This window comes from Triticum dicoccoides, chromosome 2A (assembly GCF_002162155.2).
Source record: "Triticum dicoccoides isolate Atlit2015 ecotype Zavitan chromosome 2A, WEW_v2.0, whole genome shotgun sequence".
Taxonomy (NCBI): domain Eukaryota; kingdom Viridiplantae; phylum Streptophyta; class Magnoliopsida; order Poales; family Poaceae; genus Triticum; species Triticum dicoccoides.
In genome coordinates, this window is record NC_041382.1 from 107,136,258 (window position 1) to 107,161,664 (window position 25,407).

The 25,407-nt window shown below is 46.4% G+C and overlaps 3 protein-coding genes across 4 annotated transcripts; 1 reads left to right on the forward strand and 2 right to left on the reverse strand.

The window, feature by feature from the left end:
• Positions 1 to 711: 711 nt before the first annotated feature.
• Positions 712 to 4,764, forward strand: LOC119353651. Its single transcript, XM_037620298.1, has 3 exons — positions 712 to 1,066; positions 2,116 to 3,679; positions 3,767 to 4,764. The coding sequence occupies exons 1-3, from the start codon at positions 835 to 837 to the stop codon at positions 3,951 to 3,953; spliced, it is 1,983 nt and encodes a 660-aa protein (XP_037476195.1). The 5' UTR covers positions 712 to 834; the 3' UTR covers positions 3,954 to 4,764.
• A 9,911-nt stretch (positions 4,765 to 14,675) lies between these two features.
• LOC119353652 (chaperone protein DnaJ-like) lies at positions 14,676 to 16,956 on the reverse strand. The gene is made up of 6 exons (XM_037620299.1): positions 16,891 to 16,956; positions 16,571 to 16,663; positions 15,756 to 15,786; positions 15,630 to 15,656; positions 15,431 to 15,551; positions 14,676 to 15,341 (listed from the first exon to the last, which is right to left on the reverse strand). Exons 1-6 carry the CDS (start codon positions 16,954 to 16,956, stop codon positions 15,287 to 15,289), a joined length of 393 nt encoding a protein of 130 aa, XP_037476196.1. The 3' UTR covers positions 14,676 to 15,286.
• Positions 16,957 to 19,315: 2,359 nt separating this feature from the next.
• LOC119353654 (CBL-interacting protein kinase 21-like) lies at positions 19,316 to 24,357 on the reverse strand. Of its 2 annotated transcripts, XM_037620301.1 has the most exons (13): positions 23,877 to 24,354; positions 23,718 to 23,780; positions 22,102 to 22,173; positions 21,912 to 22,019; positions 21,741 to 21,821; positions 21,618 to 21,671; positions 21,383 to 21,508; positions 21,083 to 21,292; positions 20,880 to 20,981; positions 20,275 to 20,391; positions 20,074 to 20,145; positions 19,857 to 19,931; positions 19,316 to 19,741 (listed from the first exon to the last, which is right to left on the reverse strand). In XM_037620301.1, the coding sequence occupies exons 1-13, from the start codon at positions 24,045 to 24,047 to the stop codon at positions 19,637 to 19,639; spliced, it is 1,356 nt and encodes a 451-aa protein (XP_037476198.1). In that variant the 5' UTR covers positions 24,048 to 24,354; the 3' UTR covers positions 19,316 to 19,636. The 2 variants fall into 2 exon arrangements, with proteins under 2 accessions (XP_037476198.1, XP_037476197.1); XM_037620300.1 differs by having other exon boundaries at positions 23,718 to 24,357.
• Positions 24,358 to 25,407: the final 1,050 nt, after the last annotated feature.

Here is a 25,407-nt window from a genome sequence, read left to right on the forward strand (position 1 = left end):
ACTCCACTAACTTTAGAGATCGGCTAGGTCCGGTCATTATTAGTGGAGTAAATTTTTACTCCACTAATTTTACTCGGGAGTTTACTCCTCTATTTTTAAGGGATAGGTTAGAAATGCCCTTGGTTTCTTTTTCTTCATTACTCCCTCCGTCTCTTACAACTTTATGTAAGATGTATTATTTTTGGCACGGTGATCAAGACATAAAATTATAGACAATTTTGAACAAAATTATCCTTGGCATATACTCCCTGAGGATGCATCTAGACGTATTTTAGTTCTAGATACGTCTCCTTTTATCCATTTTGATGACAAGTATTTTCGGACGGAGGGAATAGTTGTTAGTGACAAGTAAATCAGTTAGTCCAGGAAATAAAGAGATACGCACAATCAAGAGAAATACTTTCCTTCTTTTTGAGACAAGAAGAGATACATGCAACAGGAGAAAGATACTTTCTTTTTTTAAGGGATAAATAAAAACGAAACTAGGAAGAATTAGAACAACTGCATCTTAAATTACGAAATTTAATCAAAAAACAAATATACCTTATATTATACTACTACAAAGGAACGGAGGAAAGAGTATGTCTAAATTTATTGCTCCTTCGCAATGCACGGACGTTATCATTAGTTAAAATCCGATATAAATCTGGGTACCGATCCTTGCCTAAAATCTCGGTGCCAAGTGGGACGGCAGTTTCCGAGTCCACCTCGACGCCGCCGCCGTCGCAAACCATAAAAAACACCCCCCACTACCCACCCCAGGTCCCCAAACACCACCTCTCCGGTCTCCGACGGAGAGACGCAGGGGTTAGCAGGGGGTTGTCGGGGGCGGCGATGGGGGAGTACGCGGCGGCCAAGACGGCGGTGTGGTGGGATATCGAGAACTGCGCCGTCCCCCGCAACTGCGACCCCCACCTCATCGTCCAGAACATGAGCTCCGCCCTCGCCACCGCCGGCTACGTCGGCCCCATCTCCGTCTCCGCCTACGGCGACACCAGCGGTATCGCCCACAACGTCCAGCACGCCCTCTCCAGCACCGGCGTCTCCCTCCACCACGTCCCCGCCGGTACGGTCCCCCCCTCCGCCCCCTCGCCCCTCTTTCTCCCAAATCCCCAACCACCCCGCTCTGTTCTTATCTAATCGCTCGTGCCGTGGTGGTCCGTTCACCTCTCGCCAATGCATGTGGGTTGCGCCGCTTCGATGGTTGGTGTACTCGATGGATCTGTCGCAAATACTTCAGGATGATAGTGGAATCATAGGGTTTGGATCGGGATATGATATGGGAAGTTCTAGTAGTCGTGTGTTTCTACCCAAGGTGCAGTGGTCTAAAAAAAAGGAGAGACATGTCTGTCTTATTCTGTCGACACTTGAATTCTTGCTGTGCTATTGTGGGCATCAATGGTGAAGCTTCTATTGCAGGCTTTTTCTGGAGTTATGTTAGTTTCTGCACGCCTCAAAATCCATATCTGTCTCATGGGATACTTGTTAGAAAACTCCATCCCGATTTTATTAGAGAATATATGCAACTGGTTATTGCTCGGAACAATATATATTTCATTTTTATGTGTGTGCAGGCTGAACTTTTCTAACCTGCCCTTGTTGGTGTATTAGTGTCTAGGGCACATCTAGATGTGCTCTAGTTATTGCACATCTAAATGAGTGAATCAAGCATAAAGAGAGAGAGAAAAAAGAGAGAGAAAATATTCACACGAATCTCAATGTAAGATCAATGACATATGACTTAGATGTGCAATACTTATGGCACATCTAGATGTGCTTTAGCAAAACTGTATTAGTAAACACTTAGATTGGGCATTAGAAAATCAGAGACCAACATTTGTTTTCGCTCAATGGAATACATTTCCAAGTGGATTCGGCTTTTATGTGACTCAGAAACTAGATTTTATTTTATTTTTTCTTGGGATTTATCTTGACATCCAAATAATTAAGGCCATAAAGGTTTATTACTAGCATTGAGACTTTTTACTCTTATAAGAAGTAGTGATAGAAAGCTGAGTTCTTCATTGAATGAGTGGGTTGTGAACTTGTGATGATTAGTTACCATTCTCATCTCTCAGATCCTTATTTCTTTTCATTGTTTCCCAACCATTGCAGGCATTAAAGATGCAAGTGATAAGAAGATCTTGGTTGACATGCTGTTCTGGGCTATTGACAACCCTCCGCCAGCGAATTATCTGCTAATCTCTGGTGATCGGGATTTCTCTAATGCCCTTCATAAGCTTAAGATGAGGCGGTACAATATTCTTTTAGCACAACCTCCAAATGTGTCTCAAACGCTTACTGCTGCAGCAAAGAGTGTTTGGCTCTGGAGAAGCCTTGTGGCTGGAGAACCACCATTAGCAGTGTCACCATACATAAGCAGCGCATCAAGTGGCAATAAGGATGATTTGGATACGTCAAGGAACACTGTTCCAAATTCTTCAGCAGCAGCACAAGATACTAACCCTCAAGTGCAGAATTCTTCTCAGCGTGATTATCAAAATGGTGGTAATGGGAAGGTAGATAAGCAATCCAAAGTGAAGCAACCTCGAAAAAATCAGACAGACAATGCATCTAAACCAGCAGGCAAAAAGGAAAATTCAGTTGATGGAGTTGCTGATAATTCCAAAGGAAGCACTGCTAACCAACCAAGTCAGCCTTCTACACCATCATCAAGTTCTTCATCTAGTCCTGAACGCCAGAATAGGGCAAAGGTGAACCAGACAAGTATACCTAAAAACCCACCCCTTTTCCTGCCTAAAAAGCCTGCAAAACCCACTAATTCCCATCAAAAGAGTGTTTCTCATGACTATTTTGGTAGTAAGAAGTCTGGTGTGTCAACTGAATCTGCACAGAAAAATGGTGCTCCTGATTCTGGCAATGGTAGTGGCCATAATCATTCAAAACACCATAACCAATCCTCTCAGCCGCCAAGACCACATAATCCAGTGACTCCTCGTCCTCACAATGGACCTGGTAATTTCCACACATCAAATTTACATAGAAGTAGTTCATGTCCACCACAAGCTCCACAAGGTGGGCATACTGGTGTTCCCACTTCACCATTGCAGTCCTGGCCAAGTGCTCCTCCTCCCCCCCATCATGTCCCGCCAGTTAATTATCCTGATATGAGTCGGCTGAATATTTCTGGATACCCAATAGGGGCTCATGACAACCAAGGTTCAAACGTCAGCTACCATCCAAACTATTCTGGTGCTGTTCAGCCTCCTTACAATAATTATAGTTACAGACATCCAACTCCACCTAATATATCCAGCAACATGCAAAATGCTGGACAATGGGGTGCAAACACTGGATGTTCGCAGCCATCTTCTGACTCTCAAATTCTTATAAGAAATATCTTAAGTGCTTTGGAAGTACTGAAGACTGAGAAGCTTGCACCAACCGAACAGCATATATCAGATTGTGTGCGTTATGGAGGTGCTAATCTACCACAATTTGATGTTAAGAAGGCTCTTGAAGTTGCCATTCAGCATCAAGCCATCGTAACGAAAAAGTTAGGACTTGTGTCATTCTTTCTGGGAAAAGGTGAAAATCTCTGGAAATGCGTGAATATAATGGATACCAATGCTAGGCACTCAAAAGAGACTCTAGATACTGTTCATAGGTACATATCTACCGCCCCTGGATGCTCTGCGATAAAGAACTCCCAATCAAGGTGAGATCCCACACCCAGTAATGTGTTGATTATTTCTGTATTTTTCTTGACTTTGTGGTTAGTATTTTAATTTTTATTTGTTTCTAGGTATCACGCTGCAACTCTCTTGAAGAAAACATGCTTGAAACGTCTTTCCCTTGGTGAAGTTCTTCAAGTTTTGTATATCGCAACCGATAAAATGAAGTGGTTTGTTCCTCACTCTTCAGGCTGGCAGCCTCTATCATGGAACGTGACAGTGGCTGATACTGCTCCAGATGCTAGTGGAAAATCCTAGCCTGGCTACATTTCTCTAATCATATCGGATGGACAATTTGAGATGTGGTAGTTGGTACAAACCCTCGAGAGGCTGTGGTCTGGTGAGGTTAGAACTAATATGGTGGCCCAGTCTACGTTTTGCCAATATTTCCGTTTCAGAATGATTATCGCGGGTAGTTTAAACTTGGTGTATGAGCTCAGGTTTCACTATTATTACTAGAATGGTACTTCTGTCGGTTAGTTTTTGCAATTCGAAGACATGGAGGGATACAGAAGGTTCATGATCTTTTGTTCAGGTAGTGCAACAAGGCCTGATTTTAGAGGTTATGATCTGTTCTTCCCCAAGTGGGCGTAAGGCATACCAGGAGTTGATTTCGAGCTAGCCTGCCGTGGTGGCTCCTGAAGCAGTTGCTATCCAAGGTGCTCAACGAAGCACCAGCATAGAAGCTCACTTGTAAGTCTTAAAATGCATGGATTGTTAGATCTTGTGGGTGGTTCGATTAACAATCTTGTACTGGGAACTTAATCAAAAGCTACCATTGCTATGGCTACTGGCACATAGCAATAGTCTGAAGATTGCATTTAAAATATGCCTTCAGCATAGTTTGCCTTGCCAAACTTGTCATGCTGTGTGTAGATACTGTCCCGGTGCTTGCCAAACTTGTCATTTGAAATGCCTTAAGCATAGTTAACTCCATGGCATCCTTTTGTTGCCTTTCCCTGCTGAGGAAAGGTTGGGAGTCATCCCATACATTGGGATGCTGGGGTGTCTTGTAATAACCATGATGACAATTACCTTCTGTGGTCAATGTAAATTATCTTTAGTTTTTGCTTCTGCTAGTGGTGATGGGTATCATGTTGATGTTGTGAATTGCATTGCCTGTGGTGATTGGCACCTTGTTCACGCCTTTTATAACGAGCTGTGGGTAGCTGACACTAGGCCAACTTTTATGTTCATCGTGCATGTAAAAAGATGCCAAAATGGTTTCAACATGACAAAATTTTCGACGATTTGTACCAACTAGTAAGTTGGCACGTGCAACCCACGTGTAATCTTTAAAAGAATTCTGAGCCTCCCATCTTGGTTGCCATCCATAGTAGCCCACTCTGCCCATTCACATGACATATGACATCTTTGCTCTTTTGTAGTACTCCTTCGATCCAAAACAAGTGTCGTGGTAAACTAAAACCACGACACTTATTTTGGATCAGAGGCAGTATATAGCGGACATATGTGCCACAATTATCCCTGACATTTGCCAAATTGAGATAGTATTAGTGAATGAATTAACGTCAACACTATATTTTATCCATGAATGGTTATTTATAATTGAGATAGTATTAATGAATGAATTAACGTCAACACTATATTTTATCCATGAATGGTTATTTATAACAGGTGATACCTAATATCACATGCTTATGGCTAATCCCGATCTTGACAAGTCACCATATGATACCACAAAAGAAAACCCAATCAATCAAAATAACATGAACGATAACTTCTGAAGTACTCTCTCCGTTCCTTTATATAAGGTGTATTTGTTTTTTGATAAAATTTCATAATGTAAGGTGCATTTCTTATAAAACCTCATAATTCCTTTTTTAGCCCTTCAAAAAAAGGAAAGTATCTCTCTCCCGATTGCCTGTATCTCTATTTCTAGAAGAAGAAGGAAAGCATCTCTTCCCTGATTGTGTGTATCTTTTCATTTCCTAACCTAACCGATTTACTTGCCACTAACCAACAAAATTTTAAAGTGTAATTTTGTTCTAAATTATCTATAGTTTGTTGCCTTGGTCACCGTGCCCAAAAAAATACACCTAACATAAAGGAACGGAGGGAGTATTTAATAACAGCAAAAGAAAACTACTAAATTAAACTTCGCATCAGGGTAACTTATGGTTCTTCTCGAGAATTAGAATCTCTGAATCATAAAAATCGACGTGGCTTCCTTAGAGATATAGCTCAAGTTTGTTAATGTAGTTCAAAGCAATGGCCTATTGAAAAAGTTTGTACCGGAGCTCGTTTCAGCCAAGTTAAGTATGATTCCAGTGAAATCAATCATCTGATCCACTATTGTGTGCATAATGGGATTATACATAGAAGATGAAATTAGTGAACGGTGAGTACACACCTTTTATTTCACTGGGGCGTTCAGATATATAACTTGTGCTCACACATCTTTCTTCACCTTGCATGTCATCTATACCAATATGAAAAGACCCAGTGAGGCAGATCCAATAAATCTCGGTACATCCTGATCGTACCTCGCTGGTAATTTAAATTAGCGCACATCCTGATCGTAGCGGAGAAGCACCCGAATGACTATTTTGCATCTGCGAGATGTGTGTACAAAATCAGTGAAATCAGTATAATATGCATGAACATGGATGAGCAAATTTTAGGCAATGCAAATCACACTGGTAATGAAGCTTAAGTGCTAAATGCCTGCATTCAAATCGCCGATCAAAGAGTTTTAAACTCTGTTAACAAGCTTGATTTGCCTTCAGTTATCAAGTGTATACGGGGCTACTTTTCGGTTGATCGATCTTAGGTAAGTGAAACGTTAATCAGTACATCGCGTATGCCAAAACAGATAGCACACGTGAACCAATCTATGAAATGTAAAGCAAAGGTGAACAAAAGACAGTACAAATGAAAGACCTCTCCGGCCGTCAGGCCTGGCGGCGGTGTGTTTGAAGGTAGCACATCCCCTGACCGTGCGAGATGACGGGGAGATGTGAACTCACGGCGTGGCCGACGGCCGGCCCAGGCCAGGCGGTTTAGGCGGCGTCCCCGACGGCCGGCCAAGCAGTTTAGGCGGCGGCGCTGATGGCCGAGGCTAGGCGATCCGATGGGTGGGAGCGGCACGGAGCTGTGAGGGGCGGCGGCCCTGAAGGTGTGGCAGCTCGATCAAGGCGATGGGGGTGGCGTCCTGAATAGTGCGGCAGGTCGATGCGATGGCGGCGGCGTGCAGCGGCTCAAGGCTATTTGGGCGGCGCGAGGCGGCGTCCCCGACGCTGCGGTGGTTCCCTTCTATCCTGAACGTGCGGCGGTTTCCTTTCATGCGAAGTGTTCGTAAGAAAACAGACCAGGGAAGATAATCAGGAAAGAGAAAGTATTGCTTAGCGCTAAATGTGTTTAGTCGCTCACCATCAGAACAATAAGGACGGTTGGATGAACGCAAATGAATGACTGAGATTTATTGGATCTGCCTCATTGGGTCTTTTTATATTGGTATAGATATAGATATAGATGTAGTAAAGGATGTCCATGAATGAAGAAATTATAAGTAGGAACTATGGTCTGAATGGATCTCCGAACTCACACACTTGCTCCTAGAATATACGTACCCGCAAACAAATGGGAGTGGCGTTTCGGCTCCCAGAAGCATATGCTCCTGGGGTGAACAAAAACTCAACAAATAGGAAACAAACTAAAAAAACTATTTTGTGTATGTTCAATATTAGTGTTTGATGTGTTCTTCACAATTTTCACACAAAAAGGAACAGTTGTGCTTTGTCAGGAAAAAAAGACAAAGATATAGTGCTCTAGAAATGCCAAAAATTGGCACTCAATTATGGTTGCAATGCTTGGGCTTTCACCATAAAAATTTGCAAATGACATTTGAAAATGAACATTTGAATGTCTGAATTGTCTTGTATTTTCTTCACATCTGTAAATGTATTTTTGGCGCGTAGGAGCATTTTTTTTCGATCAGAGGGGCCACACGGCCCCCATTTTCATTACAAAAATGGAGTCACAGCATACGAATCAAGTTTCATACACATTCAACTTCTTTTGATGCCTAACATATGCATCATGAAAAAAAAACTACTCCTACATCTTGAGGCACTTCATCTGCACCTACAGGATGCTACAACATCTTGAAGCTCATCAACATCTTGAAGCTCATCAACAAAAAACTTCATTTTTGCATCAGGTGAAATAACTCACTACAACCTGAGATACCAAACTCTGCACCTACAGGGTGCTATAGCAAAAGAACAAGAGAGATCATCGCAAATGCTACATCTATCACCACTTGATCAACAGAGCCTCCGTACAGCAGGCCCCCAGCCGTAAGCACGCTTGAAGACGTCCCTCGCTATCTGGGCCAACCTCTTGGTCACTTCCTTAAGAGTTTTTTGCACTCCTCTTTTCTGTAGCACACCCCATGAATCCAACACGGAACATAAGGAGAAGATAATATCAGTAGGATCATTAGGTAAAGAACTTTGAAAGCAAGATTTATTTCTTGTTTTCCAGATCGACCATAATAAAGCAGCCGTACCAATAGCTATAACCACTCTATCTTTCCCAGTATACTTAGGAAGCCAATTCTGGCAAAAGTCAAAGAATGACAGGGGTGTTTGGGGATTTCCCAAAGCACTCCCAACTACATTCCAAAGAAACCGAGCAAAAGAGCAAGTGAAAAACAGATGGTCAATACATTCATTGGCATAACAAAATTCACATTTGTTGGTGCCTTTCTAGCCTTTTTTACACAAATTGTCCTTGGTCAAGATCCTCCCTTTGATAACTAACCAAATAAAAGCCTTAATTTTTAAAGGTACCTTCAGTTTCCACAGAAACTTAAAAGGGAACACTACTCTCCTAGCAATAATATATTGATAAAGAGATTTAACAGAGAACTGGCCAGAGCTGGTCAAAAGCCATTTGACTTTGTCAGGTTCCTCACTCAGAACAACCTGACTGCACATATCTAGAAGTTTATTCCACATATCCAATGTCTCCCCATATAAACATCTCCTAAATCTAATGCAGTTAAAATCTTGTTCAAATGCTTTAGCAACCGTAATGTTTTGATGGAAAGTAAGTTTGTACAAGCGAGGAAAAAGTTGACAGAGAGGCTTGTTGTGGATCCAAGCATCTTCCCAAAATCTAGTTTTACACCCATCTCCAACAATTCTCTGACAACAGTTGTAAAAGATATTTTTAACACTCATGATACCATTCCAGAAATGAGAGTTGGTAGGAGATGACTCACATTGAGACAAAGTTTTCCTCTTCAAATACTTTGCTCTAATCATCTCCTGCCAATCCCCATCTTCATTCTCAAGTCTCCAGAGCCATTTACACAAAAGACTAATATTCTTGATATCCAGATTAGTAACACCCAACCCCCCTTGGTCTCTAGGTTGACAGACATCAAGCCAGTTAACTAAATGAAACTTCCTAACCCCCTCTTTCTCTTGCCAAAGCACCCGAGCTCGAAAGAAGTCGATTCTTTTGCCTACTCCCTTTGGTAGACGGAAAAAGTTAAATAAATGACTAATGACGTTACTCAAGCAAGTTTCAGTATGGATAAGCCTACCACCCATAGATAAAAGAGCCCCCTGCCACGCTGCAGCTCCTTTCTCTACTTTTTCTTCCGCTGGCTTCCAATCAGCATTACAAAGCTTTTTATAATGCAGGGGAAGACCTAAATACTTAAAAGGGAAGCCCCCAATAGCACAAGTAAAAATGCCGGCGTAGTCAGCTTGTTTCTCCAAAGCTTTACCGAAACAGAAAATTTCACTTTTTAAAAAATTAATCTTCAGACCGGTCAAATGCTCAAAAACACATAGAATTATTTTTGTTAGGAATATGCAACTTGTATTCCCATGAGGCCATAGGCTGATATATATATATACATGTACAGGTGTGGAACATATGCAGGAAATCCCTTATACAACGGGATAAATACAAAGGGGTACATGACTTATATTATAACTCTAACACCCCCCCCCCCTCAAACTCATGGTGGATGAACAACACTGAGTTTGGAGAGATAAAAGCCATGTTGTGCTCTAGTCTGAGCCTTCGTCAGGAAATCCGCCAACTGTAACTCGGAAGGCACATACTGAAGAGCAATAACCTGATCCTGCACAGCAGCGCGCACATAGAACGCATCAACACCAATATGCTTGGTGAGCTCATGCTTCACAGGATCGCGTGCAATGCTGATAGCACCTGTACTGTCAGATAAAAGCAGAGTCGGTGTAGTGACAGAAACACCAAAATCCTGAAGTAACCACCTTAACCAAGTCACATCTGCCGTCAAAAGAGCCATTGCTCGCAACTCAGCCTCGGCACTCGAACGGGAAACTGCAAGCTGTTTCTTCGTCTTCCAGGCAATGAGAGAACCACCAAGAAAAACACAGTAAGCAGAAAGTGAACGGCGATCGGAAGGATCACTAGCCCATGTAGCATCCGAATAGGCCTGGAGCTGTAAAGAACTGGAGCAAGGAAAGAATAGACGGTGAGAGATCGTGCCTCGAAGATATTGAAGAACATGAAGGAGATGACTATAGTGAACCGAGGTGGGGGCAGAGACAAACTGACTCAGAATATGAACTGGATAAGAGATGTCCGGACGAGTGACAGCTAGATAGACAAGACTGCCAACAAGATGACGATAACGCGTCGGATCAGGGAGAGGATCACCATCAGTAGCACGGAGGTGAACATTGAGCTCCATAGGAGTCTCAACAACGCGCTCGTCAGTAAGAGCAACACGAGCAAGAAGATCCTGGATATACTTTTCCTGGGAGATAAAAAAGCCATCAGAGGTAGAAGAGACTTCAATCCCAAGAAAGTAGCGAAGAGGTCCAAGATCAGACATAAGAAACTGCTCACTAAGACGGGCCTTTACAAAGGCAATATACTCGGGGTCATCCCCCGTGATGATCATGTCATCAACATAAAGAAGAAGAAGAGTCCGTCCAGGAGGAGAAAGGTGAATAAACAATGCTGGATCATGAGCACTGGCTAAAAAACCACCAGCAGTGATCACAGAGGCAAAGCGCTCAAACCAGGCGCGGGGGGCTTGCTTAAGGCCATAGAGAGAGCGACGAAGACGACATACCATGCCATCAGGAACAGAATACCCAGGTGGTGGCTGCATGTACACCTCCTCACGCAGCTCACCACTAAGAAAGGCATTCTTAACATCAAGCTGAGATATAGACCAGTGGCGTGCAGAGGCAACGACAAGAAGTGTACGAACAGTGGTCATATGAGCCACAGGAGCAAAAGTCTCGTCATAATCATGACCATGCTCCTGCTGAAAACCACGAGCCACAAGACGAGCTTTGTGACGCTCAAGAGAACCATCGGAGCGAGTCTTAACCTTGTAGACCCACTTACAAGTGATCGGACGGACTCCGGGAGGAAGAGAAACAAGATCCCAGGTACCAGTGCGTTCAAGAGCAGCAATCTCCTCTGCCATCGCAAACTGCCATTCAGGATGAACAAAAGCCTGATGGTAAGAAGTCGGCTCAAGAACAGCAGCACCAGCGGTGGGAAATCCAAAGCGATCAACAGGCGGACGAGGACAAGAACGCAAGCCATAAGTAGGCTGAGAGGAAGATGACGACCCATCCATAGAGGCATCAACTGGTCGTGGACGACGAGTGTAATGCTGAGGAAAAGATGGAATAATAGAAGGGGGAATCGGCAAGGTAGAATCAGGGGGTGGCGACGAAGAAGTCACCGGAGATGAAGGTGTAGAATCCGGTGACAGGCTGGGAGAGGAGACCGGGGAGGAAGTCACCGGAGATGAAGGTGGAGAACCCGGTGACATGCGAGGCGAGGAGACCGGGGATGATGGTGGCTGCAAATCAACTAGATGTGGAGAAGGAGAGGAAGTGGAACGGAGAGGTACAGTCTCGGCGGGAGTGATAGGTGAGTCAGGAAAAATGAGGAAAGAGATATCCTGCACTGAAAAAGTCGAGGAAGATGGGCGTGGGTAGAAAGGACGAGACTCTTCAAAAGTCACATCTCGAGAGATACGCATCCGACGACCAATAGGATCCCAACAACGATAGCCCTTATGCTCATCACTGTAGCCTAAGAAGACACACTCAACAGACTAAGCGGTCAGTTTGGTGCGTTCGCGAGGGGCAAGAAGAACATAGCAAACACAACCAAACGAGCGAAGCATCGAATAATCGGGAGAACGATCAAAAAGTCGCTCGAAAGGAACACCACCCTGTAGAGCAGCGGAAGGCTGTATATTGATAAGATAGGTGGATGTGGAGACGGCCTCAGCCCAAAAATGAGGCGGGAGAGAGGCAGCAATCATCAATGCACGAGCCGTCTCAAGAAGATGTCGATGCTTTCGCTCAGCCACACCATTCTGAGCATGAGCACCAGGACAAGAGAATTGAGAGAGAGTCCCGTGCTCAGCAAGAACACCACGCAACATCTTAGAGATATACTCGCCAGCGGAGTTAGCACGAAAAACACGAATGGGTGAAGAGAACTGAGTATGAACCATGGCAGCAAAACACTTATAAATAGACAACACCTCAGAACGAGAAGTCATGAAATAAAGCCATGTGTAACGAGAGAAATCATCTATGAAAATAATATAGTATTTATGACCACCTTTCGAAGCGAAAGGGGCCGGACCCCATACATCAGAATGGACTAAATCGAAAGGACGCTTAGACACTGACTCACTATGTGAATATGGTAACTGAATCTGCTTGCCAAGATGACAACCCTGACACTCTAAAGAGACATCTCCTGAGACAGACCCCAGAAGGCCTCGACGAACTAAAGAAGACAACCGAGAACCACACAGATGACCAAGTCGATGATGCCACTGCTGGAAGGAACCAGTGACGGAGGCGACAGAAGCGGAAGAACTGGCGATGGTGGTGGCAGCAGAAGGAACATGAAGCCAGTCCAACTCCCAAAGACCCTGAGAATCACGGCGGCGAGGGCCAACCCCAACTAGAGTGTGCGTGTGACGGTCCTGGACAGAACAAGAGTCAACGTCAAGGATGACGCGACAACCAGAATCCGTAAGTTGACCAGCAGAAAACAAATTCATGGTAAGTCGAGGAACATGAGCAACATCAGGAACAGAATAAGAAGGAGTAGTAAGATTGCCTCTACTAGCAACAGAAAGTGGAGTACCATCAGCAGTGAAGACATGAATAGGAGAATTCTGTGATCGAAGAGAGGACAAAGTGGAAGAATGAGAAGACATATGAAAAGAAGCACCAGAGTCCAGAACCCAGGGGGATGTACCTGACTGTGTAGAGGGTGATTGCTCAGTGCGGGAAGCATCAGTCACAGAACCGGCAGTACCCGTCGAGGAAGAACCTGAAGCCGCGAGCAGACGCTTAAGTCTCAGAATATCCTGCTCGGTCAAAGCAATGGCTGAAGCTGTCGAGGTAGATGACGAAGTCCCGGAAGATGATGATCGAGCCTTGCGCAGGTGTTTCTTCTTTGTGTAGCACTGAGACTCAAGATGACCATCATTGTTGCAATAGGCGCAATGTGGACGGGGGCGACCTGAGCCTCCAGAAGGAGTGGGCAAGAGCGGCGGAGCACTCGAGCGAGAAGGGGTCGGTGGAGCAAGTGGCGTAGGAGCACGAGTAGCGAGCATAGAGGGAACCTCCAGCAAACCAGCACCACGTAAGCGAGTCTCCTCAGCACGAATCTCAGAAAGCGCCTCCATGAGAGAAATACGGCCACGAGCAAACAACTGAGCACGCCGGGGCTCAAACTCCTTACGGAGCCGAGACAAGAACTCATAGACGCGATGAAACTCCAAATTGGCCTGGACAGCCTGGCAACAGGGGCAGGTACGACACCCAGCACTACGAAGAGAATCAAGCTGGCGCCAGATAGCAGAACTCTGTGCATAGAAGTCATCAACAGTAGAGTCACCCTGCTGAAGAGCATGCTCCTGACGGATCACAGAGAGGTATAAGGCATCACCAGAGGGCTGATAGCGCTCACGAAGACGGGTCCACATCTCAAAGACAGTAGAAAGACCCAGAAATTCAGAAGCAAACTGAGGCAGAACACTAGCAGTGAGAACAGCTGCAGCACGAGCATCATCATCAAGCCACTGGGTGTAAACAGACAGAGCACCATGATACGTCTGAAGAGCCTCCTCATAAGCCAAAACCCTCTCATCATAAGCACGATCAGCAACCTCATCAGCAACCTTAGCCGCATCCTTGGCGGCCTGATTAGCATCCGTAGGAAGAACCGATGGAGTTGGCGGAGTAGGGGCCACCGGAGGAACTGGACGTGGCGGACAGCAGACCTCGCCAGAAAGAACACCCCAAAGACGGATGCCACGCATGTGAATGCGCATGAAGCCAGTAAACTCAATGTAGTTAGTACCATCAAAGATCACCGGACAGCGAGGGACAGCAACATAGCCCGAGGACAGAGACATCACGCCTTTTTTTAGACCGATAATCAGGAGCCTGGATCTGCAGCTGCGGCAGGAGTCTCGATCAGGCCCAAGGAATCAGTGGTGGCCAACGATCAGGAGTCTCAATCGGGACCTGGCGACTGATCGAGAGCAGTTGGGACCCGGCTGCAGCAGTGGCTGGATCGTGGGCGGGACCTGGCGGCTGGGTCACGGGCAGGACCAGGCAGCTGGATCGTGGGCGGGACCGGGCGACTGGATCACGGGCGGGACCTGGCGGTTGGATCCTCCCACTGGATCAGGACTTCAGGCAGAGTAGCGACCACGGGCGTTGATGGAGATCGAGCGTGGGAGGGAGGGCGTTGACCAATGGAAGAAGCAGCGGCAGCGGCTGCGACGCGGCGGAAGAGGCCGCAGGAGATCAACGCCGGAACAGCACAGCCGGACAAAGGAGAAGGCCGGCGGCACAGGGTTGGATCGCACGAGTTGCCCGTGCTAAAAAAACCTAAAGCTCTAATACCATGTTAGGAATATGCAACTTGTATTCCCATGAGGCCATAGGCCGATATATATATACATGTACAGGTGTGGAACATATGCAGGAAACCCCTTATACAACGTGATAAATACAAAGGGGTTCATGACTTATATTATAACTCTAACAATTTTGAGGTTCCTAGCCCCCTCAAGGTCATCTTCAAAACAGAAAATAGTATCGTCCGCATATTGCAAAATATTTAGACCTCCTGAATACAACCTAGACAACACTCCCTTGATAAATCCTTGTTCTTGCGCCCTTTGCACCAGGGTAGCAAGAACATCAGCCGCCAAATTGAAAAGCAAGGGGGAAAACGGATCCCCTTGCCTCAAACCCTTCCTGGTAACAAAATACGGGCCAATAACATCATTAATAGTGATGGCAACCTTTCCATTACTAACGACATCTTTTGTCCACTGGACAAAACGTTCAGGGAAGCGGCGCGCAGGAGCATATGCTCCCTAGAGCTAAACTGAACATCTACAAAGCATGTGTCTTTTCTTTGAAATCACAAACAGTGATTGGTGCCTTTATTCAGTGGAGAGATTGTTTTGCATCTCAAATTGCAACACACAGATCTTCTCTTCTATTAGCTTATATGGATATCGACAGTACAATGAGTTTCCATTATGGAAGAAAAGGGTTCTGAGAGGAACACACATCCTTTTGCCGCTGGTATGCCCTTCATGAAACCAAAATGGATTTCTCAATCAGCAATAAGAATGTAGATCTTGATGTTTTTCTCCTGCAAAAAAGTGTAAGTATGGTTACCTCGAAGCGCTGTAGGAACCAAAGGAAACTGCGGCACAAATTATGAGCAGAAAGGGGGCTTTAACCAATATCTTGTTTGATCTTCTGTATCCCGTTGGAACACCAGACCTCATTACATGTACTGCATTTCACGCATGATCATCTCATCAGCTACAAAGATGGAGGAAACAACAAATCTGCATTCTGAAACCAAATTTACCTTCCATTCTGTTCCCAAATCTTCGACCTGCAAACCGCAACAAGCATACCATAATCCCATCAGTCAAATCAATAACCAATACCATAAAGGAAAAACAAAGGCTGGTTATCAAAGTGAATAACATACCATCCTTCAAACAAGAATATGCTTCTACTACCTGCAAAACACAAACACAATTAAGATTTATAGATTACAATTGTGAGAAAGAAATCAAATGCAGAAAATTGATTGTGATCCTCGTGCGGAAAACCACATTCAGGCCTCCTTTGGTTTGTAGGAATGGATTCCTACTCCTATGTAGGATAGGAATCAATCCTTCACATTTCAAAGGAAAAAAGACATTAGCCTAGACTTAATGGAAAAATTCCTATCCTATGCATCAAATGACATCTCTTTCCCTATAGGAATTGAGATGCATGTCATCTCACTTCCTATGATTTTCTTGCTCCTATGATATTCCTATCCTATGAACCAAAGAATGCCTCAAATTTAATATTCGCTCAACTGGAAAAGGTATGAGTGTTAGCACATTCAAATTTGCAGAAACTCTCTTGCATGCTTGGGAATGCCAAATATACTATGTCCATAAGCTGAACAGGTCACCTAAAGCTCAGGAACTACATTAAGATCACATATATGCTCATTTTGATATCAACGATTTAATTGTGGAAGGGCAATTAGCATGGTAAATCCAAAAGCTATACAAGCATTCTAAAGCTCAGCAAGTACATTAATATCACATCTATGCTCATTTTGACATCAGTGATTCAATTATGAATGAGCAACTAGCATGGTATAAAGGTTGCTTAAAAAATTAGCATGATCAAGCTAAAATACTCGTCTAATTGCCTTTCATGCCTGAATAACACCATGAACAAGGAACATGCAAATAACAAGCATCATGATGCCTGAAGTTCCTTCACCACGACTGATTACCTGACCTGCTTGAATTTTGACTCGGCTTGAGGCTTCTGATCCATCGGGACGCGATCGGGATGGGACTCCATGACCATTCTTCTATACGCAGCCTTAACCTGCAACAGAAGATTCAGAGCATATATGAACTCAAATTTGGGAGATTGACACCAACGTTTAGCCAAAATCCAGCAGAAACTGCTAGCAGATTAGCTCGTCCGAGCAAGAACTAGCCGGACAAAGCTGGACTACCATCCTGAGATGATCCGCCGTGGGATATTCGCAGGGGGAGCAGCGCGGCAGGGAGGAAGGGGTCGGGGGGCGGAATTGGGGAGATGGATGATACCTCGGAAGGGGACGGGCGGGAGTAGGGAGCGAAGCCCAGGAGCTCCATGGCCTCGCTGCTCCTCATCTCTCTCCCTTTCTTCCTCGTGCGATCCCGCCGGACAAATCGCGGCGGCAGAGGCGACGACGGCGGGGCGGCTGGCCGGTCAGGTTGGTCGCGGTAGGCGCAGCGCTCGAATGAAGCAGGAGCAGCCAAGGCCGCTCCACGTATTTGCTACGTGCGGCGGCCTCGCTGGCAGCTTCCTTGCCGTCAGATCCAGCCTCCGCCGATCGCACGGCCGAGACGCGCTCGCCGAGCCGTCACAGCGTGCTGTTCGTGCACCCGCCGAAGCCGAGCTCGAACGCTTCAAGCAAGCTCTCGGCGATGCGCGCGCGAGGGGGCGGCGCGGCCACGCCGCGGCCGGAGCACCTGGCGGCGCACGCGCGGCTCGTCAAGTCGGCCGACGCGGACCCGTTCGTCGTCAGCACCGTCATGCGCGCCTACCTCCGCGCCTCGCTCCCGCTGCAGGCGCTGCTCGTCCTCCGCGGGCTCCTCCCGCGCGCGCCCCGCCTCCTCGCCAACTCCTTCTCCCTCTCCCTCGCCCTCCAGGCCTGCGCCGCCTCCGCCGCGCTCGCTTCGTCGGCCGCGACCCGGCCGCTCGGCGCCTCGCTCCACGCGCGCGCGGTCAGGTCCGGCTTCGCCGCCGCCGATCTCTTCGTCCGCACCGCGCTCGTCGAGATGTACGCCAAGTCGGGCCGCGCGGAGCTCGCGCGCGCCGCGTTCGACGAGGCGCCCCGCCGGGACGTGTTCCTCTGCAACGTCATGCTCGCGGCCTACGTCGCGCGCGGCGAGGTCGCGGAGGCGAGGAGGGTGTTCGACGGAATGCGGGACCGGGACCTGGTGTCCTGGAACACGATGATCCACGGGTACGCCGTGAGAGGGGACGTCGGCATGGCGAGGGAGATATTCGACGCGACGAGCGACAGGGACGCCTTCTCGTGGAGCTCGATGATCTCCGCGTACGCCAAGGGCCGTCGGTCCAAGGAGGCGCTGGAGCTGTGGAAGGTGATGCGAGCGGCGCGTGTCGCTCCAGACTGCATCACCATGGTGAGCGTGCTCTCGGCGTGCAGCGACATGGGGGCACTGACCATTGGCGCAGAGGTGCACCGGTTTGTCGAGAGCCACAGGGTTGAGGTAGACATGAAGCTGGGTACTGCTCTGGTTGACATGTATGCCAAGTGCGGTGACATTGAGAATTCTCTGAAGGTGTTCCGCGCTATGCCTGTGATGGACGTGCTTACTTGGAGTTCAATGATCATTGGACTGGCCAATCACGGACTTGGCCATGATGCTCTAAGTTTGTTCTCAGAGATGATATCACAAGGACTGCAACCAAATGAGATCACCTTCGTTGGAGTTCTTATGGCGTGCACTCATGTTGGTCTAGTGAGTGATGGCAAGAAGTATTTCAGCTCAATGACTGACGTTCACGGTGTGGTGCCAAGGGTCGAGCACTATGGATGCATGGTCGATCTTTTGGGTCGTGCAGGCCATGTTGAGGAGGCAATGCAGCTTATCAGGAGCATGCCTTTTGAGCCGGATGCAATTATTTGGAGAACACTTCTTGGCGCCTGTCGCATCCATAAGAATGTAGAGATTGCAGAGGAAGCTATGGCCAAATTGAAAGTACTGGATCCTCTTGCAGATGGACACTATGTGTTGCTGTCAAACATATATGCACAAGCAAACTCGTGGGAAGGTGTTGCAGAAATGAGAAAAACGATCAAGAGGGAGAACATTCAGAGGGTTCCTGGAAGAAGCTCGATCGAATGGGAGAACACAGTTCATGAGTTTGTCTCTGGTGATAGATCGCATCCGAGGATTGAGGAGATCTACAAAATGTTGGAAGAGATGATTGGCCGGTTAATACAAGCAGGATATAGGCCCATGACAAGCTTGGTATTGCAAGATATTGATGAGCAGTCTAAAAAGCGGGCACTGGCTGAACATAGCGAGAAACTGGCCATTGCTTTTGGGCTGCTGACCACCCCTCCAGGGTCAACTCTTCGAATAACAAAGAACCTCAGAGCTTGTGAAGACTGCCATTCAGCGATTAAGCTTATATCCTTGGTATATGGTCGCAAGTTGATTATTAGAGACCGGAATCGTTTCCACCATTTTAGTGAAGGGCAGTGCTCATGTAAGGATTACTGGTAAACTTAGAACCTTTTGTACCAGAAAAAGTTCTGGTGTACCAATTGTTTGTCCGTACCTTGCTAGTAATCTGAAGTTTAAGGTTGCTAGATATTCTTATACTTGAGCATGTATCTGAAAGAACTGCACTAGAAGAACAATCTTCTATCATATTATATTCTTCCGAAAGTCATGGAACTCATTTAGAAGCTGAAGGATTGACAGAAGATCTGCCTTCCAGTATACATCAAACTTAAGAGGGGGAAACAAAGAACAGGTAATTCTTATATGCGCACTTCAACTGTTTACATAATATTGCATACATAGTCAGTAGCAAATCTGCCCAAAGTAATAAAAATAAAACTATCATGAACCATCCAAGAGAAATCTTTTTTTCCTCGGCTGGTCAATATTTGGTATTTGAATGGTGTAGCTTGTATATCTACAACTTGGTTTTACAAAAATGTGTCATACATGGTACCTAGTGGTGGCCTGGTGGGTCCTCTTGTTTAAAAGGGAGGATCCATTTACCTAGTAGGCTCTCTTGCTAGAAAAAGGGTAGGGGGCCCTTTCATCAAAAGCTACTATTAAATCGATAAAGCTCTTGTCTTATGGAGTCATTCTTCAGAAGTTGCTGGCTTTTGCATATTCCCAAGTCGTCTGAGAGCGTTGCACACAGCTGCAGCAAGAATGGCATAGGTTATAAATTGTAATTTGGATGTTGTGCTGTGACCGAAATGATCAAGAAATAAACAGATTATTTAAAACGGACTCAGCAAGGGAAGTAACCCTACCTGTCTGTATAGGGAGCAGTCTCCACATGACCTTTTGAGCTCAACAACATAAAGAGATTCATTGATCTCAAACACCTGGAATCACAACACAACTATGTTAAGATGCAGTAATGTCCAACAGGAACAGATTGCACCATGAAATGGAAGCTGTATTGGATAGTTACTTCTTCTTTTGCATTAATCTGTATTTTTAATTGTGACAATATGATAAAAGTACCTCAGCAGAAATTAATAATGATCCATGCCCTCTTGGATTTGTTGGTCCCTTGCGCTCTTGGATCACTTTTAGCTGTAGAACATGATAATATAGCTGTCAACATCACTGACTGAAGAAAACAAAGTTTGTACACAATCCATTGAACTGTGAGTTTTAACGTGATGCAGTTCTTAGTCCATAGACACATCTGAGGTCACTAACCTTGCCATTGTTCTTCTGTACTTGGAAGCCCATATTTATGACATTGCTCTCTATCTTCTCAAATAGATAAGTAGGGGGGTAGTTTGATGCAAATCTGGTTTTTCTTTCTGAGACGTCCTGCAATGAAGCCACACATCTGAGTTTAGTGGAGGGTCACTACTACAATGGAGGACATTTATAACTCCATAATATTGGCATAGCAGATGCGCGGTGAGGACATGTACATAATTATGACAATAATCAGTGGCTTTGTCAGTCACTTGTTCCTGTCTGCTATTGTTTTCTCACATTGCCTAACGTTTTTGTTGTTTGCTGTGCTTATTATCCCAGGTGTGGCTCTTCCAAGTTAGATCCTGTTGGATGTATGGGTTTGGATTGTATCTAGCTTAGACCCTTTGGTAGTAATTTTGAGGAAGTAAATGTTAAGGAGTATTAGTACTGGTCTAGGAGTCCTTATTAGTCTATGTTTAGTTTCCTTGCACCTCAAGTCATGTGTAATATATATATGCCCCTTGGGCCTTCAATAAAGTTAAGTTGCTTTCCTAACAGTAAAATGCATGAACATACACTAACAGATGAGATGAAGAAACAAATATTGGACTCACTTCTTTCTCAAAAAACCCAGATAAATCAAGGCACGAGGACATTCCGATGAGTTGAAAAGCATTCATCTGGTTGATTGCGGGGTTGTCTTGAATGCCATTGTTCTTCAAGAAAAAAAACAGATGAAGTTCAGTCTTTGTCACTCAGTTAAAATTTAAAACCATGCGGTTATACAACAAATATTAGTGCACATCACATAGGCTACCTTGGTCATGTGGGAGTTGTCATCACCAACGTAATTATCGTCATCATCATCAAAAGGCACTGCTGGAGTATAACTTTGATTGAACCAATCGTGTTCCCTTAGTCCGTCCATGCCAAGGCGGGTAATGGGGTTTGGATCCAGGAGTTTTCGCAGTATATCTTGGGCTCCTGGCGAAAGCCATTTAGGAATACGATAATCCCCTTTTAGAATCTGAGGATAATATCACACTGTGAGATATATGGCCGCAGCAAAAAAGAGAACACATTTTGCTAGCGTGGGCCTCGATTCTTTGCTTCATACCTTTTGATAAAGGACAACCATATTTTCGTCATCGAACGGAAGATTCCCTGTAAGCATCACATAGAGGATAACGCCACAGGACCATACATCTGACATGGAGCCATCATAACCTTTGTTGAGAAGGACCTACATACATACACCACCATCAGAAATTCCATCCTCCTTATGGAGTAAGCAGAAGAATCATGAACCAGTATCAAGTTCAGAGCCAGATGAAATAATGCTTAGTCCTTACCTCAGGGGCTATGTAGTTAGGGCTGCCACACGTGGTATGCAGTAATCCATCTTTCTGAAAATGGGGCTTTGTTTCAGACACCAGGGGAATGATTCAGCTACCTAAAAGGAAAAAATACCATACCCGTTGATGCTGTGGAAGGGCACTTAGTCCAAAATCAGAGACCTTTATGTTCCCTTTCGCATCAACCAGGACATTCTCGGGCTACAGAAGGTGCGGAAGAATGTCAGGTCTTAATCTCGTATCCATTCGTAGTTCGGGATCAAAAGGTGGAAACTCTCAGTAGTTACTTACCTTAAGGTCCCTATGATAAACCCCCCTCTCGTGGCAATAGCTTATAGCATCCATTAGCTGCTGGAACAGTTTCCTCCCTTCCTTCTCTGAGAGCTTGCCCTTTAGTGCCTGGCATGCATCAGGGAGTGTTAGAGATGGATGCATGTGAAGCATGCTTATCACAGTGGGAGCGTATGAGAAGAATCCTTACGATTTTCTCAAATAGCTCTCCTCCGTTTACGTACTCGAGCACCATGTATATCTTGGTCTTGCTCGCGGCAACCTGGAGAAGAAGGGGTGAAATTGTAACACACTCAGGCTGGCCAAGGATAAAGTGGGCGTGGATAGTTGTTACAGAAATGCCTTGCTTAACCTCTTTAAAATAAAATTGGTATGATTTCTGTTTTTTCCGTGCAATTTTATTGTTCAGGGAATCACATTTTCAATGGAGGATGATGGCCTCAGCTTTCTTGGCTGGTACTGCATCTCCGATAGATTGCAGTTTCGTCGTTACTGTATAATAATTTAGAGATTGTAGGGTGCAATTCTACGTTTCAGGGGACCAAATTTCTAATGCTTTGCTTCGGCGTGCAGGCATCGCTTTCCTAACCTTTCTTTCCGATCGCAGGAAGCCAAGGAGCAAGCCTAACATAACATGGATGGAGTTGGAGTTTATCCACTAACGCAACCAGTCGGTGAGCCGAACACTCGAAAGAAACGGTCTAGTTTCCCCCCAACAAGCCTCCCTTTTCCAGGTTATCCTTGAAATTACTACTGTTGTCTAGCCCGTTTGGCACTTATCTCTCCATTGCAATCCTATCGTGTAGCCTGTTTGGTTCTTATCCTCTCTCTCTCTGCATTGCATTTTGCAGTACTGTGATGTGATGCTGGCGTGCAATGCCTTGCAGGACCGAGGAGCTGCCTGAAACGCACAAACGATAAACTAGACGGCTCCCCCTCCCTCAATGATTGTGTTCCGCTTTGGGAGCACCCGTTTGGTGGCTTCCGGGTTGCTTCAGTTATCGTTAACATTAACACAGGGCGTCCTGATCCGATCGCCTCCGTGGAGCGATGTCGGCCACCGGATCCCCAGATCACACCCAGATCACACGGCTGAGATGGCGCGCAGACGTCCGGTCAGGTTAGCATGATCTTGACTAGTATCATAATGCCCAATGGACCATGGACGTCATCAGATGTGACAGCCCGTGTTTTGTTTTCTTGCTGCACGTAACTACGCTGGATCTTGGCCAATCTCAATGGTCGCACTAGTATAATACACAGGACAGAAAAGTAATGCTCGCCCTGGTATAATAATGCTGAGGAAATAGTGCAAGGCAGAAAATTAATGGTGGCGTGTAACACGAGAGCGACAGGGCTCTTGCCCTTTCCTGCTCCGGCCGGGTAGAAAATTCATTGTTTGGCTAGTCACCTCAGGCGTTCGGTCCTTTTTACACCGATGTCGCCACCAAGAAAAAGGATAGAACCCATTTTTAACCGCGCATGTGGGCGGTTATTCAAAGCGGACGACTGCTGGGTTGCTCGGTGAGTCTTCTTCTGCCTATCGTCTCCGCAGCCAAAATAAGTTTAAGTTGAGATAAAATAATTGGAACCCGCCGCAGCTTTGGAGGTTCAGACGGCAACTTCAATGGCGCACGGTGTGGCTGCGGATCGATGTGCCGATCACGCGATTGGCGCTCATTTACTCCTACCCACCCACCCCGGCTCCAAGAACATTTCAGCGCCAGGGAAAGAAAAAGAGGACCAAATCTTACGAACTCTCTCGACTTGTGGGCTTGGGCGAGGGATGGTGGGGGTGAAATTTACCTCGTAGAGGCGGACGACGTTGGGGTGCTTGAGCAGCTTCAGCGTCGCGATCTCCGTCTTTATCTGCGTGGGCCGCCGCAAGCAAGCAACCACGGTGAGCACCCGGAACGCGCAAGAGCGGGACGGAAGAAATCGATTGGGCGGAGGGGGGGCGCGCACCTGCTCGTCGATCTTCATGGCGAGGATGCGCTGGCGGTCGAGGATCTTGATGGCGAAGGCGCGGCCGGTGTCGGCGTGCCGCGCCAGCCTCACCTTGCCGAAGTGCCCCTCCCCCAGCGTCCGCCCCATCTCGTACTTGCCCATCCGCATTGCCCCCTCCGCCGCCGCCATGCCGGCCCGGCGCGCGCGCGGGCGCTGGTTCGCCGGCCTGCCGGCACCTCCCTCTCGGCGGGGGTGAAGGTCAAGACGGCTAGGACTCGAGAGCGAGAGCCTGAGCGCGCGCGGGCGCGGGTTCGCCGACCTGCCGGCACCTCTCGGCGGGGGGAAAGGTCAAGAAGACGCGGGAGCAGCTAGGACCCGAGAGCGAGAGCGAGCTAGAGCGCGCGCGCGCGTGCGTGCGTGGCGGGGTGGACTGGAGGCTGGGAGAACGTTAGGTGGGGGGCAGGGAGAGCGCGGGCTTTTATCGGAGCTTGGCCCTGGCGGGGTGGCGCCTCGGGTGCTCCAGGGAGTTTTTATGAGGGAGGAGGAATGGTTTCTGATGACCCGACCCAGGCTCAACCTCAATTTGACTTCATCAAGCCCTTTTTTTCCCAGTTCCAAAAGAAAAGTTCTTGTTTTTTTATAGTATGTTTTTATGTTTGGAGGAATCAGGGGGAATCAGGCTTGGCCGCACGTTAAAGAGTGTGTGTTTGCGTGCGTGTCTTATCCGGATGGCGATTCGCAGATCATTCGTATTAATTTGTTTGCATAATTGATTAATTGAAGCTGGGTGAGAAAAGTCGGAGTTCGGTCCGTCTGCTCGACTGTTGATCGTGTCTTTGGGCGTTTTGTTTCTCGACACTTTGTCAAATTATTAGAAAGCTGTATCGTATCATCCACCAAATGGAACGCCTTTTCGCCTCTCGACGGCCGTTTATCCTCTCCAAAGCACGCGGGGAGAATATGCAACCATTTTGTGCGTCCCCTTCAGAACAGGAATAAAATAAAGGGGGAACAGCTATGTGTGTCGCGACCACATTTCAATTGCGAGAGCTCATGCGTTGGTGTCATGCTCTCAATCAGCAGGCACGCTGATGTCCAAGTCCAACGCTAGATTCAAAGACATGATTGCCCAGGGGGGCCGATATCATGGTGCTTCGTTGCTTTCTATCTAGCCTTTGTAGAGCCAGATCCACGTGTGTGCTCGCAATTGAAGCCCCTAAATCATACGCCACGCACGCAACTACCAGCCCTGATTACCACACTTCATTCCTGGTTCAAAGTACTCGAGTTTTAAAAGGAAAAATGTTCAAAGTACTAGTAGTACTCGACTGTTGGCTCCAGGTACACGCCATGGTGTGTGTGTCCGTACATGTCAATGAAGCGTCGGGGTATTACTTAACTGAGTATAAACCAAAAATTGCCAAACCAAATGAAGCAACTCTGCCCCACATCGATCGGTCACAGATTTTGATTTGATCCTGACAGGACGTGTATGTATGTACGTATGATAGTATGATACACGAGCGGCGGGACCGCTTCTTGTCCATAC

Coding starts and splice junctions, on each gene's coding strand:
- LOC119353652 (XM_037620299.1), bottom strand. CDS start 16,956: ATGAGGAGCAGCGAGGCCATGGAGCTCCTGGGCTTCGCTCCCTACTCC. Junction 16,664..16,890: donor CCCGCCCGTCCCCTTCCGAG/GTATCATCCATC, acceptor CTTCTGTTGCAG/GTTAAGGCTGCGTATAGAAG. Junction 15,552..15,629: donor ATTTGGGAACAGAATGGAAG/GTAAATTTGGTT, acceptor CGTGAAATGCAG/TACATGTAATGAGGTCTGGT.
- LOC119353651 (XM_037620298.1), top strand. CDS start 835: ATGGGGGAGTACGCGGCGGCCAAGACGGCGGTGTGGTGGGATATCGAG. Junction 1,067..2,115: donor CCTCCACCACGTCCCCGCCG/GTACGGTCCCCC, acceptor CAACCATTGCAG/GCATTAAAGATGCAAGTGAT. Junction 3,680..3,766: donor ATAAAGAACTCCCAATCAAG/GTGAGATCCCAC, acceptor ATTTGTTTCTAG/GTATCACGCTGCAACTCTCT.
- LOC119353654 (XM_037620300.1), bottom strand. CDS start 24,047: ATGGCGGCGGCGGAGGGGGCAATGCGGATGGGCAAGTACGAGATGGGG. Junction 21,672..21,740: donor CCCTTCCACAGCATCAACGG/GTATGGTATTTT, acceptor CCCCATTTTCAG/AAAGATGGATTACTGCATAC. Junction 20,982..21,082: donor ACAACTCCCACATGACCAAG/GTAGCCTATGTG, acceptor TTTTTCTTGAAG/AACAATGGCATTCAAGACAA.